This window comes from Hyaena hyaena, unplaced genomic scaffold, assembly GCF_003009895.1.
Source record: "Hyaena hyaena isolate Hyena2069 unplaced genomic scaffold, ASM300989v1 scaffold_433, whole genome shotgun sequence".
Taxonomy (NCBI): domain Eukaryota; kingdom Metazoa; phylum Chordata; class Mammalia; order Carnivora; family Hyaenidae; genus Hyaena; species Hyaena hyaena.
Window position 1 is genome coordinate 557,107 of NW_024081066.1, and position 19,782 is coordinate 576,888.

The window sequence follows — 19,782 nt, forward strand, 5'->3', positions numbered from 1 at the left end:
GCATCAATGCTTAGGCAAAAATGAAGCATCGTTGGAAAAGTAGACAAAAAGAAATGCTTTTATCTATCATCTATTACACACTGGAATTTTAGAGGAAAGCATGCCTATTGTTTCTATCATTTATTGAGATGAAAATTACGAGTGAATTCTTCATAATGAGGTGTTTGGGCAAGTCTTCACTTTGGCTGCCTTTTATAATTTATCTAAGGGATATTTGCTTTCTTTGACTTTGCCCAGTAGAACATTGGGTAACAGGATGCTCCTACTCCAATTTCCATCTACCAAGTTTCCAGTATTCTGAGAAGACACTTTAGAAAACGAAATAATTTATGAGGCAACGTGAACATTTGGTTCAGAGAGCATAATCCCATCACGCTGCCAGACGGAGCTGGTGCCTGGGCCAGGGGATGAAGTGGCACTGTGTATCAAATGACAGGAATGAATGGATGGATCAGTGATTTTTGTCACTCGGATCAAATGCTATTTCTACAGGCAACAAACACATCTGGTAGAACTAAAAATCAGTTCCCTTTTACTTTTTGGAAAATATGCCTAATGCATTTACATACGTTACTCATATTGTAAAGTTTTATTAAAAGAGTCTCTCTAGATGGTAATATATTTCAGTACCAAACTCAGATCAGAAAAGAAAAGAGACTTGTGGTTAAATGACAATAACATTTCATCAAGTGGACATCTCATGAAACACACATTGAAAACAGCAACCCGTCACTGGTGATACCCAGAGTCCCTTTGGAAAGGAGCCTTGAAAAAATCCTTCTCCTCACACTGTGTTTCCCTCCTACCTGATCAAACCATGGTATCCTTTTATTTGGCTAGACATGATGAGAGTCTTTAGAATACACCATGGAGTAGAATGAACAAGAACCAAAGTGCCCATTGTAACATTCTTGATGCTTTGCTTTGCCCCAATATAGTCTACTCAGTTCTTCTATCCTTCCTAGCTTTCAAAACATCATGCTCATTTTTATGCTCATTTTTTCTTGGTTTTATTTATCCACATATTTATTTGTTTATTTACTTACTTTTAATCTGGATCTCCAAATTCCTCACCAACCCTGTACAATACATCTAGCCCCACTTAAACACAAAAAGCTATACATCAAAACAATAGGATTTGGAACAGAAAGAGTCCACAATCTGACATTATTACAAAACTCCAAATATGGGAGATACATAATAAAACAAGGGAGATTTTGAAACACTTAAGTACACTGTCAACAAAGTTAGACACAAGTATGCTTCCTTCTATTTTTCTATCTAATATTCTCTCTGCCTATTTTTTTTTTTTTTGTTTCTCTGAACAGGCTCTATCTCTTCTACATATTCTCCTCTCTCTTCACATTGCTATTGCTACTCACTCTTGACACTCTCTTCCCAAACCATTGGAAATTTCATTTACCCAACTCTCTTTTCTGTGTTCACAAATATCATCTAGCTGCCTTGTGTGTGTGTGTGTGTGTGTATGTGTGTGTGTGAGAGAGAGAGAGAGAGAGAGAGAGAGAGAGAAAGAAGGAAAGAAGGAAAGAAGGAAAGAAGGAAAGAAAGAAAGAAAGAAAGAAAGAAAGAAAGAAAGAAAGAAAGAAAGAAAGAGCCAGAAAGTGAGCCAAAAGAAAGGAAAAAATCAGGGGCCTTAGTCACCGATAGGCTAAATGAAAAGTAAGAGCCCCTTCTGACTAGCTTCCTAGACTGTGCAAGTAGATCGTATTCCTGTCTTCCAAATAACTTGCCTGCTCACTTAGAACAGCCATTCTCTTCCTGTCTATTTTGTTCTCCTTATTCACTGGTTTTTTAATCTACTTACTTTACCTGCCAAGCTCCTTAATCTCTGAAAAGCTGTTTTTCAAAATATTCATACAAAAGAAATGTGCATTTTGGTCTGCATTAGTCATTATTTTTATTCATTAGCATTTACTTTTCCTTCAGGAAAAAAAAATCTCTTTCTAAGTGCTTGCTACCAACGTAAGAATATCTGGAGAAGTTTCATGCTGCTGTCTTGTTGGAAATGCAAGATTTTATGGCGACAAAAATGGATCCTGACATTCAGCTTCTTCCTTAAGGGAAGAAAAAAATATTCTGTCTCTGATTTCTTCAACCACATTGTATTTTGTATCTCTTGGCTTAAAGAGATAATGTACAGAAATATTTCATATGTCATTTAAATGGCATGAGGACTTGGAAGCAGCTTAACAGATAATGCACAGACCTCAATGTCAAAGCCTCTCAACGCATAAAAAAAAAAAAAAAAAAGCCTCTCAACGCATACATATAGACGTTGAAGCTTTACTTCTTTCTGTACTTCTATTTTCTTTGGTTCTGATACACTTTACAGTACAAATTATAAACACCAAATAAAATCATAATATAATGACATATGTGCTCTGTTTTGCATTAGCTTTATTAATTCTGAAATGGGCCCCTTGTTTCAATATGGTGCTAAACTTGTAGCCTGAAGATGTTCTTTTGTACTAGATTAGAGTGGGGTTTTTCAGCTCCACTATTGCACTATTGACATTTTGGACTAGATCATTATTTGTTTTGTGGTGCTGCATTGTGCAATGTAGGATGTTTAGTGACATACCTGACATCTACCTACTAGATGCTAGTAACACCCCCCTCCCCGTCGTGACAATAAAAAAATGCCTCGATACATTGTCCGATGTCTCCTGTGGGGGGCGGGGGTAAAAATCATCTGCAGTTGGGAATGACTGGAATAAGGACTGTGAGAATTTTAAAAAGACTTTTTGTACTACTTATTAAAGATATGTACATGCAACATAACAACCAGAGTTGACTTGGAGGGAGAGAAATTTTAAGAAAAAGAGGCTGAAGTGTAGAGTTGAATGTTTCTTTTGTTTTTAAATATTATATATAAATTAAACCTAGTAATTCTCTATGTATATTGTTTTCTTTTCTTCATGAACTAAGCTTTTATTAATTTTTTAAAAAGATTAACTTACAAGTGAAAATAATACAGGATGTCTGGGGGTTTTTTTCTTTAGAATTCACCAAAATTCATATAAAATTCTGAGTAGAATTATAATATCAAAATGATATTAATCAAAATCAGTCAAGATAACTAAACCAAAGACTGATGATTTAAAAGATGAAGTCTTATTTGTGGGAAAGAAAGAAAGCAAACTAATAATCTTAGAAATTAAGGAGCTAAAAGCTGAAGGAAAATGCATAGCCTAGGAAATTATTAACTTGTTTGCTAAACATTTATAGTTTAAAATACTATGTAAAAGTCTAACGATAAATCAATATGTTGTTCTTATAATACAGAATCTTTAAAATAATGTTTTTAGAAATTATTTGTAGAAGTCAAATAGAATTTAAGTTACAATAATTCCAAAGATACTTAACTTCACAGGGTTTACCTAGGTAGTTAAATGACTATGCTCCAGAATAAAGCCAGATAATTTAAAAATGTTTTTTCTTATTCTAGTCCCACCAATTAATATAAACAAATCAGTGTTTGGAATAATGTTTAGAGTATTTTTCTTATTTCAAAAACACATCATCTTTTTGTTTTACTTTGTTTAAATGTAGAGAAAGAAAAGCAATATAAATTTTTATTTGGCAAAATAGATTGCAACAAATTCTTTCTATGCTGACCTACCTAGCAGTGGTCTTTACTTTAAACCATGACAAAAGTGTTTAGAAAGCAAACCATTCAGATCTTTGTTACTCTGGCCAATGCCTGGGGAATAGTTAAGATAGATGATATTGGAATAGTGCCCAGCATTAGTCGGAACTCTAATGGGTTGTAAAGAAAAGAACAGAAATTATGGGTGAAGTGATTTAAACCATGACACAGCAGGCGGTCTAATCAAATGAAGTCACCATTAGCTTTTATCTTACCTTCACAGTAGTGTAATTGCTGCTTTCTTGGATATGGATTAAAATGCCATTCTCGCTTCTTGTTCTGAATTTTATTTCCAGACTGTTCACACCAAAAGGCTCCAACATGGCACCTCGTATGCTCTGTCTTAACAAATATTCCCGCTTCTCATTCTGACTCATGTGGTAATCCAAGCGCCCTTTGCCTTCTAATGATAATGCAGTGTCAGGAGTAATAGCTGAAAGCCAATGAAGAAAGGGAAAAATGAATGCATCTATTGGGCTTCTTACGAAGTTTTTATAAGTGAGAAAAATTATAAAAAAGGAAAACAAAATATCAGGTTTTTGGAATCAATGTTCCCCAATCCTTCTCTTGAAAAAAATTGTTTCCATTTGTGAATTACTGTAAGAGATAATTTCAAATATTTAAATCTAAACCAGAATCATTAATCATTTGGGGAATATTCATTAAAATATTTGATATATGATATATATCATGAATACTTATACACATACCACCTGTTAAAAATATGGAATTGAAAATGTGTTTATAATAAGTTTTACTTTATTTCCAAAATTCAAAAGTGAATACATGTTTTCATACTTAAATGATTTATAATCAAACATCTCTACCATGTTAGAAATTTGGACAAAAAAGTGAACAATCAAATATTTATAGTTGTACTAATTTTGTTATTAGCAGTCATCACATAATCATGTCAAATTTAATTTATCATTATGTGTAACTGTGATGTATAATTATAATTTATCATAGTCTGGTACAATGTTCACACTACTTACTGAACTTTAGAAGTTTGTTATAGTAACAGTTAATATAGCTAAAGAAAGGACATAAAGCAAATGATCTCAAAAGGGTTTCAGCCCTGAGCAGTATACTTTATAAAACTAAATTTTATAGTATGTGAATTATATGCCAATTTAAAAAAAAGAACCTCAGACATCTCTCCAATCGATGACTCATTTCATATTCCTGGCATAACTGGGTTCCTATTTATAAAATATTCATTACTTAAAACAAAAAACAAACAAACAAAAAAAACATTATCTGACATCATACTTTTTGTTTTGATTTTATCCTAAATAATTAAATACAATTATACCATCTACTTGTAATATCTTTTCGGCTGCAGTATATACTTAATGTGATCATGAATTTCAATTCCTTCTTATAATAAAATCAAAACTCCTTGACAAGTGGTCAAATAGCTGCAATGGTTTAATTTGTAACCAGATATTTGAAAATAAAGCAAATTTTATAGAAGAAACTCCGTTAGGGTTAGTTTGTGGGATGTGCAGCTTGAAATTAGAGAATGTCATGTTCTAGTCATGGCTTGAACACCTCTAATGTCTTATCAAAAATAGTATTAGGGTTTTCAAAAATAGTATTAGGGTTTAAAAAACAAATTTAAAAAGAGATTTAAAAAGTAAGACTCAAAACCAATTCCAGGGGTGCCTGGATGGCTCAGTCGGTTGGGCAGCCAACTTCGGCTCCGGGCATGATTTCACGGTTCGTGGGTTTGAGCCTCGTGTCGGGATCTGTGCTGACAGCTAGCGTAGAGCCTGGAGCCTGCTTCAGATTCTGTGTCTCCCTCTCTCTGACCCTCCCCTTCTCATGCTGTCTCTCTCTCTCAGAAATAAATAAAAAACATTGAAAAATAAAAAAACCCAATTCCAATAATTGTAAATTAAAATGCAAGTATCACCCTTAATTGTATAGATCATGCTGCTATTGTATAATGTTTTGAACTCAGTGTTCAGTCATTTGTTATTTATATTTTTCTACCACATACAAAATATTTACTGGAGAAATATTCCCTGAAGGCAAATAATATTAAGCTGAAACATGAATATAGCCCTTGGCCTTTAATTGTATAGAATTCCTATAAATTAGCTTCACTAAATTCGTGAATTCTTAAAATGGAAATAAACAACTGAGTAAATGATTCTGAAACAATATCACTCTTCCTCAGGTTAAAAAAACAAATAGAAAATGTCACTATATTTCACCAATTATTACCCATTTATTACTTTCAACATTTAGAATGAAAAAAAATTTGAATACAATTACATATCTAAGTGCATATATTTATACTTTTCAGGATTACTATAGTTTCCAGTGGAAGATAAAACAGCATGCATACATTTTTCACAGTATTTCCCAGTTAGTCCTTCTTTGCAATGACACTGCTGCCATGACCAGTAATCCGTACATGTGCCACCGTGTTGGCAGGGGCTGTGAGTACAAGCACCTTCTAGTCTAGGACATCTAAAATGAAATCATAATAAAGAGTCATAAGGCACAAAATAAAGTGTTGGGGAGTTTTGTTAAAATTTTATATAAGCTTTTATTAACTTGCTTAGTTTCACGCAGTCACTTCTTAGAACTCAGGTTGCAACTACATTTGGGGCTTCTAGTCAAACTGAGAGCTGTCCTGCCTCATTCAAAAAGGAGAAAATTAAACCAGATAACATCTTACACAATAAAGAAAAAGAGGTGAGAATTTCTTCTTGAAATTAATTCTTATTTGAGCAGGACATCTTTGGTTAATGTAATCTAAGGGCCCTATTTTTATTTGCTTATATGTCATCAACTGACGTCTTTTGAATGCCTGCCACATGTCAATTACATGCATACCACTCTAAGCAGGGGGGTAAAGTGTTGAAAACCCACATGTTCACAGAGTATTTATTTTTCCTTGTGGAGGAGGCAGTCAAAAAACAAAACAAAACAAAAATTAGGAAATGCATAATATGTTAGAACAAAGAAAGTTCTTTGGAAATTTAAGATAAACAAAGGGTATTGAGAGATTTTTTTTTTTTTTTTTAGGGTGGAGAGTATTGATGAATCTCTAGATTCATCAGTGAAGGAAGGAACAATTTTTGTAAAGACCTAGACAAATTGAGAGATTGAAGAATATTTGGTAGAAGATAACTCTGGGCAGAAGAAACAGCAAGTAAGAAAGTCATGAAGTTAAAGTATACCTAGTATGTTTGAGGAACACCAATGGGCCCAGTATGGTTGGAGCAGAGTGAACAAGAAAAAGAAGCATATGTAAATACAGTGAGAAAATGGAGAGAGAGGCTAAATCATGAAAGCCTTTTAAGTCAGGATTAGAAGGAACATGTCTTTAAATGTCATTCTGGTTGTCGGTAGACTGGATATGAGGTATGTCAGAAAAAGAAGAGTCAAAGGTAAGTCTAAAAGTTTTGGCTGAACAGTTTTGGCTGATAGAGTTATCATTATCTAAGACAAGGAAAACTGTGGAAGGAATAGATTTGGAAGGAATTGGGAAGAAAGGACAGGAGTTCAGTTTTAAAATTAAGTCTGAGATATTTGTTAGAAAGTCACATAGGGTATTGGGTGGGCAGTTGGATAGAAAGGTCTGAAGTGCAGAGGAAAGGCCAAGTTGAAGATAACCATTTAAGAGTCATCAGTTTTAGAGTTAGTACTTAAAACCAAAGGCTATAAAACATGATTTAAAGAATGAATATATACATATATAAAAGAGAAGAGGTCAAGCAGATGAGAAAAAGAATCAGAGTAGAAAACCAGGATTGTACAATATAGTGACAGACAAACAAATAAAGTAATTTTAGGGAGTGGAAGTCACAAACAGAATTCAAAGAAGATGAGAACTGACCATTGATTTTGGCAATACAAAGGTTATTGATCACTTTGACAAAGATAGAACAAATTTTCAAAGAGAGGATGGTAATTACAGAGGAAACTGGCATTAATAAAGATTTTACAAAAATAAAATGGGAGAAATAACAGCATGGATTTAAATGAGGAAAGATACACCAATGAGACAGCTGGACTATTGTTTTTAGAATGTTACAGGGGATTGAGTCTATTACATAAAAAGGGGTTGGTCTTTATAGAAATGGAAGCAGTTCATCCATAGTAATAGGATACAATGTAGACCATCGGATGCACACATGCATGGGCAAATGTAGAGGAACAAGCTTTTGGGAGTTTTCTTTTGATTGCTTCAATTTTCTGAGCAAGTTAGTAAGCAAATTCATTAGCTAGGAAAGACGGTACACGAATGATGTCTGAGGTCTGTGAAAAGGGGAGGCAGGAAAGTCATTGAGAAAAATGGGGAAATGATTAAACTAGAGAATAGAATATGTTGCCACACAAAAGCATGGCTGCATTAAAGATTAGTAATCACGAATTTGAAGAGACAATGAACTCCTCCAGAGCAAGATCTGCGGTGTCTACTTATTTGTAACTAACCACCGTCCAAGGTCCTAGTTCAAGATTTAGCTTTGTTATTCACCAACTCTTTGACGTTGAGCAAGTTTTTAAACCTCTGAGTAGTTCAGAAAATAATATTATCTATCTCATAAAATGGTTGTAAAGGTTAAAGTAGTAAATTAATTAATATAAATACATTCTGTGTTAACTGTAAAAATTAACTGTAGATAATTAAATAAATAATGAAATGAAATGAACATTTAAAATTCAAAACAATGTAAAACATTTGATACTTTCAGAACTGTGGGCACAATGATATCAGCTTTCAGTACTCAATTATCATAAATTTTGTTTTTTTTTTAATTTAAAATAGTAAGAAGTAAAATTCTCATACTGATCTAGGATGCCTTGTGCTGCCAAAGCTTGGCTGGGTTCCAGAGGCCTTCCATTGACTGCAAACTCCATTATACACCCAACAAAATCATGGCTTTCCACGTGTCCTCTCCTCTGAAGGATCGGATCTAGCGATCTGATACCTCCAGCTGTGACTCGATTTGGCTGAACGTCAAGAGTCCTACATGAGAAAGCAAAGATATTAGTTCCAACATGATAGATTTCAGTATAATGCTAGGTGTAAAAAGAATGAATAGAGCTTTCTAGCATGTGTTATAGTGTGTGAAATTGAATGGAAAATATTACTTATTTTTGCATATCCTCTTACAGATTTCTGCAGGATTATTAGGTTTTCAAGGTATGAAAAAAAATAAAAACTTATGGAAGTGACATTTTCAGTTAGCCAAATGGGATGTATAAAACAATGCTGAATTAGCAAGAAGAGGCATACCATCAGAATGAAGATAAAGTGCAGCAGAAATAGTGACAACTCTAATATTAATATTAGATTACACATTTCCTTCCCTACAAGATGATAATAATGCCAATATATTAGTTAATACCATAGAGGGCGTGTTGATATTTATTTTTCTCTGTTGCTATTTCTATTAAAATAGCTTAGGTTTTAGATGGCATAATTCTGTGTCTCATCCTGAGGTGCCACGGAAAATTATCTGTGGATAATCACGGTTGCTATACAACTTTCAAGGGAGGTAAAGAGTGGGATCTTTAGTGTAGCCTTCCAGGACCCAGGTCATAGGCAATAATTTCATAATCTACTCAAAGAGTATAGGCTATGGTGGTCTTTCCTTCCTCTATTTGTCCTTAGCTTTCCCATCTCATGTCACACCCTTTTTACAAATTTTATAACACTTAGCACAATAAAATTATTTGTAAATGAATAATTTCCTTTTTAAGGTCAAGTAATAAGATCAAACTAATAATTTTACTTACCAGTCATCTGACACCGCCACATTACTGACAGTGCAATACCCTGGTTCTTGGTTCTCAGAACAAGAGTCCACAGTTAAGGAAGCTGCCTATAAAGTAGGAGAAGGAAACATTCATCTTGGGCTCTGATGACCCAATTGTCCTTTTCAGCCAACACTTTCCAGTACTTGTTTCTACATGGACATGATTTTGAAGTTATGATAACATTTTGGCTTAGTATATTATGACATAATTTACCTATAATATCAAATTTGGGGGATATATTTCTTTTACATATCTCAAACATGTGTAAAAGTTATTATACATAAGAAATGGGAAGGTACTTTGAAAAATCTTTACCAGGCCCCTTGTTTATAAATGAAAAACTACAGGGCACCTGGGTGGCTCAGTTAGTTGACAGTCCAGCTCTTGATTCTGCTCAGGTCATGATCTCACAGTTTGTGAGTTCGAGCCCCATGTCGGGCTCCATGCTGATGGTGCAGAGTTGGCTTGGGGTTCTCTGTCATCTAGTTGATAATTTCAACTAGAGAATATAACATAGATATTTATGAATGCCTCAACTAAGAAAAAAACACCTTAGATAATGGCATAACATTTCGATCAATCTATTTACATTTTTCTGATTTTCTAAAAGATTCATGATACAGCACAAAGAAAGAAGGTTTGAGAAGAAGTTTTATTTGAATAACAGCCTGTGCAATTTAATCTTCAGAGTTAGATGTGACTTCTCTTACTGTTAAATTTTTCTACCAGTAATGCTGTAAATTGAGATGTTTCTATCCTGTCTATTCAGTGGTTCAAAGCTGAGAAGTTAATGATTCTGCCAGTTTCTAACAAAATCCCTTTGAACTGTAGAAAATGACAAATTCAAAATCCAGTAGGGGCCTTATTTTGGATATTTTCTAAATTATGAAGTTTTTTCCCTCTCTGACTGAAGTATTAATGACAAAGGTATTTTTTTTTCCACATTTGGTATTATTTAAAACTTGATGGCCACACGTTACAAATGAACTGGAAGAACTTTTTCTCTATCCTTTTTGGCATACACATAATACCTCTTTTTTTTTTTTTTTTCTCTCCCTCATGCTCCCAAGCCCTAAATTTCGATAGAATTAAATCTTAATCAAATTTAAAGGGGCCTTGGAACTCATCAAATAAAATCACCTATTCTACATCAAAGTCTGTTGACAACATCTTAGCAATATGGTGATCTCACATATGCTTGGTGAGTGAGGGTGAACTGCTTGCTACCTGCTATGCTTCATTGGGGTACTGGCATTATTAAGAAATCATTATGGCTTACATAAGCCCCAATTTACAATATCCATACCAGACCCCATATGCTTGTTCTAATTTTGTTTCAATAATTCCAGAGCAAATGGATAATCAGCAGTATTGGACTTTTCTAAATCTGTATTCTCCTAAAGGTCTTCCTCTGAGCATACTGGTTTGGTATTAGGCTGGTTTAAAAAAAGCTTAGGCAGGAATGTGCATACTAACTTATTACTAATCTAAAAAAGTATTATTTCCAAGATTTGCTTGTTATACCTCTATTAGAATTCATTGAAGTCAGTGTGGTTTTTTAGGCACTACTCATAATTAAAACTTTATTGAGATTAAAACATTAAAATTTTTTTTTTATGTTTTATTTATTTCTGAGAGAGAGAGACAACATGAGGAGGGGAGGGTCAGAGAGAGAGGGAGACACAGAATCTCAAACAGGCTCCAGGTTCTGAGCTAGCTGTCAGCACAGAGCCCAATGCGGGGCTCGAACCCACAAACTGTGAGATCATGACCTGAGCCACCCAGGCTCCCCGAGATTAAAACATTTTTTCTAACCTCAAAAGGGTATATGGAGCCAGGTTTTGGAAAACTCAAGATGACTAACATTCATCAAGAACCTATTTAATAACAAATATATAAAAATATATAAAATATATAAATTTTATAAAGAAAACTAAATACAAAATATATTAAAATATATCAAATTTTATATATAATTTATATTAATCTTTGCAATAATACCAAAATGTGGAGATATTCCCATTTATAGGACAAATTTTGATATTCTGCCCAACCTCTTTTCAAAACACAAAGCCATCTTGAATTATTATCAAATCCAGTCTTCAAATGAGTACTTTTCAAGTAGATTTTTAAAATAAATTATTTTTAGAATATCAATGCTCTAAATTACCGTTACTAAGGGCACATGGGTGGCTCAGTCAGTTTAGCTCCTGACTTCAGCTCAGGTCATGATCTTGGGTTTGTGTGTCTGAGCTCTGAATCAGGCTCTATGCTGACAGCTCAGAGGCTGGAGCCTGCTTCAGATTCTTTGCTTCAGATTCTATATCTCCCTCTCTGATCCTCTCCTGCTTATGCTGTCTTTCAAAAATAAATAAATACACATTAAAAAAGTAAATTACTGTTACTAAATTTTAATCTTGTTTTGATCTCATTTTCAGAACATTGGGGGCAATTTTTTAAGTAACCTTTTTATAAATTAAATATATTAGAAAAATTATAGTTACAGAATATTAATACCAAGTTCATAAGAAAATGGAGGACAATGTCTAAGACAATATATTATTTAAATGATTTATAAATTTTCACTAATACTTTTTTGTTTTCTCATTTATATTTTAATAAACTACAACTAATAACCTGTAGGACTCTGAATGTAACACAATGGATACGGAGATATCAGTGGATGAATACCTGAACATCTAACCTTGATGATGTGGATAAAATCATCTGGTCATATTTAGAAACCACTATTTTTTTTGTCTTTTATGAAAATGTTTCTGTATTTAAAAAATTGCTTACAATCTTCTTTCCTAAATTATATTAGAGTGAAGGAGAGAAAAGTCATTGTATCTGATGCCATTAAAACAACAAAAAATCCTCAAAACAAACAAAAAAAATATCAAAACAAAACAACAACAATAACAAAAAAGAAAACAAAATCTGGCTTCAAAGTACTCCTAAGAACAAATGGAGAATTTTGTCCTTTGATAATGACTGTTATTTATATTTGTCAGAAAAAAATCAATAATAATAAGATTCCTTCTGTCTTAAGCCTTCATGAAATTTGTAATTATAAAGGGCACAAAAGTTTTTCTTTTCAAACGGTGAATCACAGAAAACAATAGCAAAACCATGGTAAAAATATTTTCTATGTTCTTTCTACAAGTTGCTTATATGCAGTCCAACAATAATAAGTGGTCCCAAAATTTAATGTCAAATAATTTCCATTATCACACAAATATATGATTCATTTGATCAGTTTCAAAACTATATAACTCACTATATTTTTATAGTTTTCTAGATTGTCACAGAGAGATAAAACTATAATCATTTGGATCCCAACTTTCTTCATTTAAAAAATGATTTCAGAGCATTTATTTTGCTCTTTTGGCTAATTTTTAAATATATGTTTTTTAATGTTTATTCATTTTTGAGACACAGAGACAGAGCGTGAGGAGGGGAGGGGCAGAGAGAGAGAGAGATACAGAATCTGAAGCAGGCTCCAGGCTCTAAGCTGTCAGCACAGAGCCCAATGTGGGGCTTGAAACCATGAACCATGAGATCATGACCTAAGCCAAAGTCAGATGCTTAACCTACTGAGCCACCCAGGCACCCCATCTTTTGGCTAGTTTCTATTTTAAATGTTTATTTATTTTTGAGAGAGAGAGCCTAAGTACAGAAGGGGCAGAGAGAGTGGGAACAGAGGATCCAAAGCAGGTTCCCCACTAGACAGCAGTGAGCCCAATGTGGGGCTCCAACTTACAAACTACTAGATTATGACTTGTATGAAGTCAGATGCTTAACCTACTGAGTCACCCAAGTGCCCCTATTTTTTATCTTAATGCATGACTTAAGCCTTTAATTCTATTTCTTTGCAAGGTAGATTGTAAATTTTAAAGAGTAGTTATCACTTTAGAAGTATGATGATAAAATCCAAAAATATTTTAAAATAGTTTTTGTTAGCATTTACGTTTTTCAAAAACCCTTGATAGTTGTTGAAAGTTGGGGGGTCGGGAACCATGAAGAGATAGCTGGGAAGCAAATAAATGATTACATATATGTGACTTTCCATTCCAGATATACTGCTCTATATCAAATGGTTTCAAACACTTACAGGGAAAGTAAATCATGCATTTTTCTTTATAAATAAAAAAAAATTCTTGTTTAATGAACACAAGCACTAAATAAATGCATACCTCTTACTGTAACATAAGAGACATATAATTAAATGGAATATAATATGGAAATCTTGAATATTATTGAGTTTGTAATTCTGAGAATACTTTAGTCAAGCAAACAGAACTTCATTTGACTACTGTCTCATGTCACAGAACTCACAGACAACAGCATATTGAGGAGCTAAGTGTAGTAAGGATTTTTCATGACTGTTTTGGAATATGTGTTAGCACCATCTTTTATCAAAAATTATTTGTAGAAAAGTTTTTTTCATTTGTTTTTAAACTGTTTCTTCAGTTAGAACAAGGATACTTACAAAAGTAGCCATTTGTGAGTACAGTTCTGACATGTCCATAAACATATATGGGAAATGTAGAAAATGGAATATTTATGAACCAGGAGGTTTTCTTTACTTTGCCTCCTTTTATTGTTTTTGAGGCAAGTTGTTTTTTGTGACAGGTATAGTTGTCATGAGCAAAAGAAAGATATTACCTATTTGCTGCTGTAGTTCATACCAAAACTGGTTAAATTTGCACCTTAATTCATGATGTAACTTGAAAGCCTGAATGACTGGCCAACAAGAAAACAAGTTTTAAGGTAGAATGAGGTGTCTTACCATTCCTGCTCTCCGGGCAATCACAGTGTGAAAATGTCCATCTGACACTTTCTTCATGGTGGTGAGCTTATAGGTACCACTGCCTAAATTATAAGAGAATCTTAACCTCTCTTCAGCAATTTCAAGGGCCAAAAACTCAGCCCGGTCCCCTGTCTGGTTGTCATAGTTGTAAAGCAGTAAAGCATGACTTTTAATAGTTGCAAATTTGACATAAATATAGTTGTTATTGGGGTCCAAGCTGGGAAATTCCATGTATGACAGCTCCTCAAATCCATAACTGTTCAACTCACAGTGTTTTCCAAAGACACCTGTAGATGAAAAAATTGACAAATTGACACATCAAATTCCAGTGAAGTTGTAGTAAATGACTTTGGTTAACATATTTTTAAGTTGCAATAATGAGTCATGCTTTTAACAGTCTTGTTTTGTACTATTCTCCAAAGAATACTATCTAAGTTAAATTAAAAGAGAACAAATCAATAATCTTCAAAGCATACAGGAGGTGATAAACTACTGTACTTGCTCCTCTTTAGCCAACTCAAGATCGTACCTAAATATGTCCCATTTCCAAAAGTTAGAATTAGTAGAATGGAGTATGTCTGAAGCTATTTCTTTCCTGGAAAACTTTCAAAATTAGTTTATCAACTTTTTTAAAGACTTAATATGCTGTAATTTTTAGCCAAGATACTTCCTTTAGACTACATAATTCTTAAAAAAAGCAATTTTAATTCAATTGAGGATGGTAAATTTTGTTTTGACCTTAAAAAAATTAATTCCTATGCTCATGGTATTTTCAAGAGCCACAAGATTAGGGTATCACTATTTATAGGAAAGGAAATAATGCCTTAAGTTTTTATCTCTTCCTTGTTTTATAAGTTCTTTGGGTATGACTTACAACAGGCTACTTTAAAATAGCTTTCTGCTTTTTTCTGAAATCCAACATCCCCACTTGTTTGCACTAGTTCTTTTTCAATTTGAAAAATGAGGTTTTATTGATGCTATACTGCTACGCCAAAATTCTTTTCCCACAAATATTAGTAGACTGTAGCAAATGATTGGAAAATTAACCCACGCCAATACATCATGGTTCTTATTAACTTGCAAAGGTTCCATTCCTTAATTTTGGCTGTACATCTCTTGTAAATGCATTAAATTTAGAGTCGGGGAATTGTTCAGCTAGAAGAAACTAATGCCATCATTTTACAGAATATTTAAAACTTGCCTGAAGTCACAGAACCATGGGAGACAGAGTCAGAATTTGAAGCCAGATCTACTGATTGTCTAGTTGTTTTGACTACACCATATTTTATATCCAAATAATCTTTAAATTAAAATGGCCTAGAAGCTGCTATAAAAGCTTGTGTTGTTTATCTTTTTCTTCTCCATCAAGGCTGAGGTAATAATCATAAATGTGTAGGAAATATGAATATGAGTTATTTTTAAACATTAACTCAGGTTAAAGAAAAAGCAAACATATAATAAAAATTATGTATATTATATACATCATACTTCATACATTTGTTTACATGTCATTAATATATGATATGTATCATATGTTATTATATAATTTATACTTTATATATATGCATATCACATATATACACAAATTTTAAATTTTTTATATTAAATGTACTCTTACTATATTATAGATACCTAACTTATATATACAGGAAGAGTAACCAAAGTTTAAAGAAAAAGTAGAGATGGAGCATAGAAATGAAATAGATTATTGACTAAAAAATTGTACTCTGTGTTCTTCAGAACTCTTCTAATTAATTTTTAATAAAAATATGAACACGTGCTGAAAATTGAATATAAGTTTATGCAGAAAGAATATACATGCTGGACAGATGTCCTACATTTTTATTCAGATAGGTACTAGACACAAATCGATTCATGAAAATACTTGTTTATGGAATATTTTTCCTTGAGAAAGGTAGATTCTTGTTTTTAAACTAAAATAAATTTTAATGAAGATTTTAACACAGCTCTCCAAATGGAATGCCATTTTATAAATCTACATAAAGATCAAAAGAAATGATTAAAATTACTCTAATAAAAATATTTTGTGTGTGGATAGTTATTCATATATATGCATACATAGGAAGTAATAATTATACAGGCTTCCTTTATAAAATCTTACGCACTTTATGCTTTTCTAAAACACAATCTAAAAGAATAAAAATCTGAAAAAATTTTAAAAATCCAAACAAGAAATCTTCCCCTGATGAGAAAGTAAACAGTGCAATTCTTTTTCCCAATTTCAAAATTACAGTTAAGATGTTGTTTTATAGGATGCATGTGTAACTACCTCCAGCTATTTGTTTGAGGCATTCCATCCGTCATTTGTATTTGTATGGTTCACCCACATTCAATTTGAAAAGGAAAATACTTTATCCTTTTAATTCTATCTTTCTGGTCTTCAGTCGTGTATTATTGTTTCAAGGTTTTCGGTTTTCTTTTCTTTTATAAATCTTCTGTTGCCAACTGACAATGTCAAAGTTTAAATAATGTTTTTTGTTTTGTGCCACTGGAAGAAATAGTGGGAGAAATTTCTGCCAGCTATAGGTTATCTGTCTCTCATTTATGTTGCTTTCCCCGGGGAGGGGGGGATCTCAGGTAGGGTGAGGGCAAGGTCCATTTGGACCCCGAACACTTTTGCCCAATAGGCAATGATTGTTATATCTATATACTGCTACAGAGCAGCAACAATTTGTTTCTGTTTGGTATCAATTTTCTTAAATCTTCGTATTTGCAACTGAAATGCAAAGGACTCCCTAAAAATGTAAAAACCTCTCTTCAGACACTTGAAAATCATTTTTTCCACTTTCCATTCCAATCCCCTTATCTTTCATTCCAAACACAAGTTAAACCATGAAACCTGCTTGTGGGTATCTATAGAAAGCAGCACCCTTTAGGATTATAAGAGATTACTGAAAGAAGTTTTAGAAGATCTAAGCTTGTCGTTATTTTGACCTTAATCTACTTTTCACTGCTTCAGAGGCATTGTTGGTGAGAATCTCAAAGAATATTAAAAAGCAGGGATCCTGAAAATGTCACTGAACTGAAATTAAAATTGTATTCTAGTCACTATATCATCTTGGGGTAGTTATGTTTTGTTCTTATATTTTAAACATTAGAGAAAGCCCTCAATATCAGGGCCTCAGAACCATTGTTAAATGCATGGCTCACCCTTAGATATTTATATTCTGTTTTCTTTTATCATTCTATTGATGTTGTGCTTTGTGAAAATAAAACTAGATAGAGTCATGGAGTTATCTGGAAATGAATTAACACTACATTTTACTACTACTTGAAATCTCAGATTCTTTTCAAGTTCTATTCTCCACTATACATTGAGGTTCGCTTTTCAGATTCATATAGCACACTGATATGCTCAAGGAACAAGACTGCAAAAATATCTTTATCTTCTCTTGTTTATGGAGAGAGATTAGGGTCTCTAATTACCGTAGGACATCCGGGGATGAATACTATAATGTGGGGTAAAGTATCTTTTAAATAAATGGAATAATCACAAACCGCTGAAACAACCCAAGTTACAATAAAAGCTTGGTCCAACGCTGTTCTCATAGTCCTTGGCTGTCTCAGTGCTGGATAACATTTGAGTGAGATCTGAAAGGAATCTTTTAGTTCATTCCACTATGCTGAATAAATACGAATGTGTACAAAAAAAATTCTAACAACTTTCTTTCTCAAAAGGACATTAGTCTGAATTTTGATTAGTTATTAGGTAGTATCTACAAAAAGCCTATCATGAAAACTGCATGTCTAATGATTAAATCCTTCTATTAGAAATGGTTGAATTAATGTAAAAAAAAGGCAGCAAAACAAAACAAAGATCACTTTGACTAATTATCTTTTTAAATAGAGAGTAATGTCATATAGTGCTTAAAAGAATTTTTTCCTTTCATAGGTTTCAGGCTAAAAAGAAGTCATCCATAAATATTTGAAGGGAAATGTCCTAAGGAGACAACATCAAATTCAATTATCTTGAGTTGATTACTTTTCTTTTTTAAAAATTTTTATAGTTTTTATTTATTTTTGAGACAGAGAGAGAGACAGAGCATGAGCAGGGGAGGGGCAGGGAGAGAGGGAGACAGAATATGAAGCAGGCTCCAGGCTCTAAGCTGCCAGCACAGAACCCGATGCGGGGCTCGAACTCATGAACCATGAGATCATGACCTGAACCAAAGTTGGACACTTAATCAACTGAGCCAACCAGGCGCCCCTACTTTCCTAGTAATAATCAAAGCAATGTATTCAATGGCATTCCATAATTAAGTTTTTGTAAAATATGAAACCTTTGTGCTTTCATTTTGCTAAAACTTCCTGTGTAAAACAACTAATATTTTCTTAATCACATGGCCACAACAAAATAAAATTACTAAACTGTGTGCCAAAATAGATTGATATCTTATATCAATCACCAAGGTGTACTTACCAAACGGACAATGGCAATAGTATGACTCCACCCCACTTTGGCACGAACCTCCATTAAAGCAGGGGTTACATTCACAGTGATTGACTGAAGATTCACATAGTTTCCCTGAAAAGTACCAAACTCATTTAAACAAAACTTACAGAGAAACATATTAATACCATTACTGCATAACCATATGTAAAAATGTGTTCTGAGAGATCATATCATGGAGAAAAGAAATATAAGAACACTTTACTTGCCATGAGAAAATTGGAATACCTCAGAGTTCAAAATCTTATTTAGTTGTCCTAGTGTAAAGATGTGTATTAAAATAGTTAGGGAATAATTTACATAATCATCTTGGAAGAAACAACTGTGTTCAGGAAAATCACAAATGGTGAATATATTTAAATGTTTTCACTGAACTTATTTTCTCTTGTCAGTATTGCTTCTTTTCCAATTTTATAACAAGATTTGAAAGTTTTACAGTATAATTCTCACTGTAGAGATTTCCTTGACTCAAATTTTTTAAAGGTAAGAATCAATTTCATTTCGCTTATTTGTGAAACTAAAATATTTTCCCTCTCAGAAATATCCATGCACTTACATATATCTGTTGTAAAACAGAATAAGAAACCAGGACACACATCATATATTTTAAATACTTAAGATTTTATTTTTGACTACAAATTGTTGATACCTTATCTTTTTTCTAACACAGTAATACCCAACCAGCACATCATTCAGTGTACAAGGACTTCGCATAGATCTTGAATCAACTAATATTGACTATTACTGGCCATCCTCTAAGGTGGGAATATGTCAGTCAAAAAAAAGCAGATAAGTGTCAGAACACGGCGGTTTCATTTTAATGGGGGAGATGAATCCAAGCAATAGAACATTTTTACATTTCACAGATGAAGAAGAGGTTCTTGAAGCCTAATATTTTGCCTAAGAAATTGCAAAATTGTGGCACAGGCCAATGTAGGTCTTCTCCCATTTCTAGGTTTTGCAAAGCTGTGGTTGAATACTTTAACCACTGGTAGGCCAAATTGAGAGTTTATGGTCAGTCCTATCTGTTTTGGCTGGTGGTGG

The 19,782-nt window shown here is 33.1% G+C and overlaps 1 protein-coding gene across 2 annotated transcripts in view; it reads right to left on the reverse strand.

The window, feature by feature from the left end:
* FAT4 (FAT atypical cadherin 4) overlaps positions 1-19,782 on the reverse strand; it is a 176,030-nt gene that overhangs the window by 6,520 nt on the left and 149,728 nt on the right. For both annotated transcript variants that reach the window (XM_039252970.1, XM_039252969.1), the window contains exons 10-15: positions 18,709-18,813; positions 14,247-14,554; positions 9,434-9,519; positions 8,481-8,660; positions 6,027-6,151; positions 3,886-4,103 (exon numbers count right to left, since the gene is read on the reverse strand). In XM_039252970.1, the coding sequence (XP_039108901.1) occupies positions 3,886-4,103; positions 6,027-6,151; positions 8,481-8,660; positions 9,434-9,519; positions 14,247-14,554; positions 18,709-18,813 (1,022 nt within the window). The remainder of the gene's footprint in view (positions 1-3,885; positions 4,104-6,026; positions 6,152-8,480; positions 8,661-9,433; positions 9,520-14,246; positions 14,555-18,708; positions 18,814-19,782) is intronic.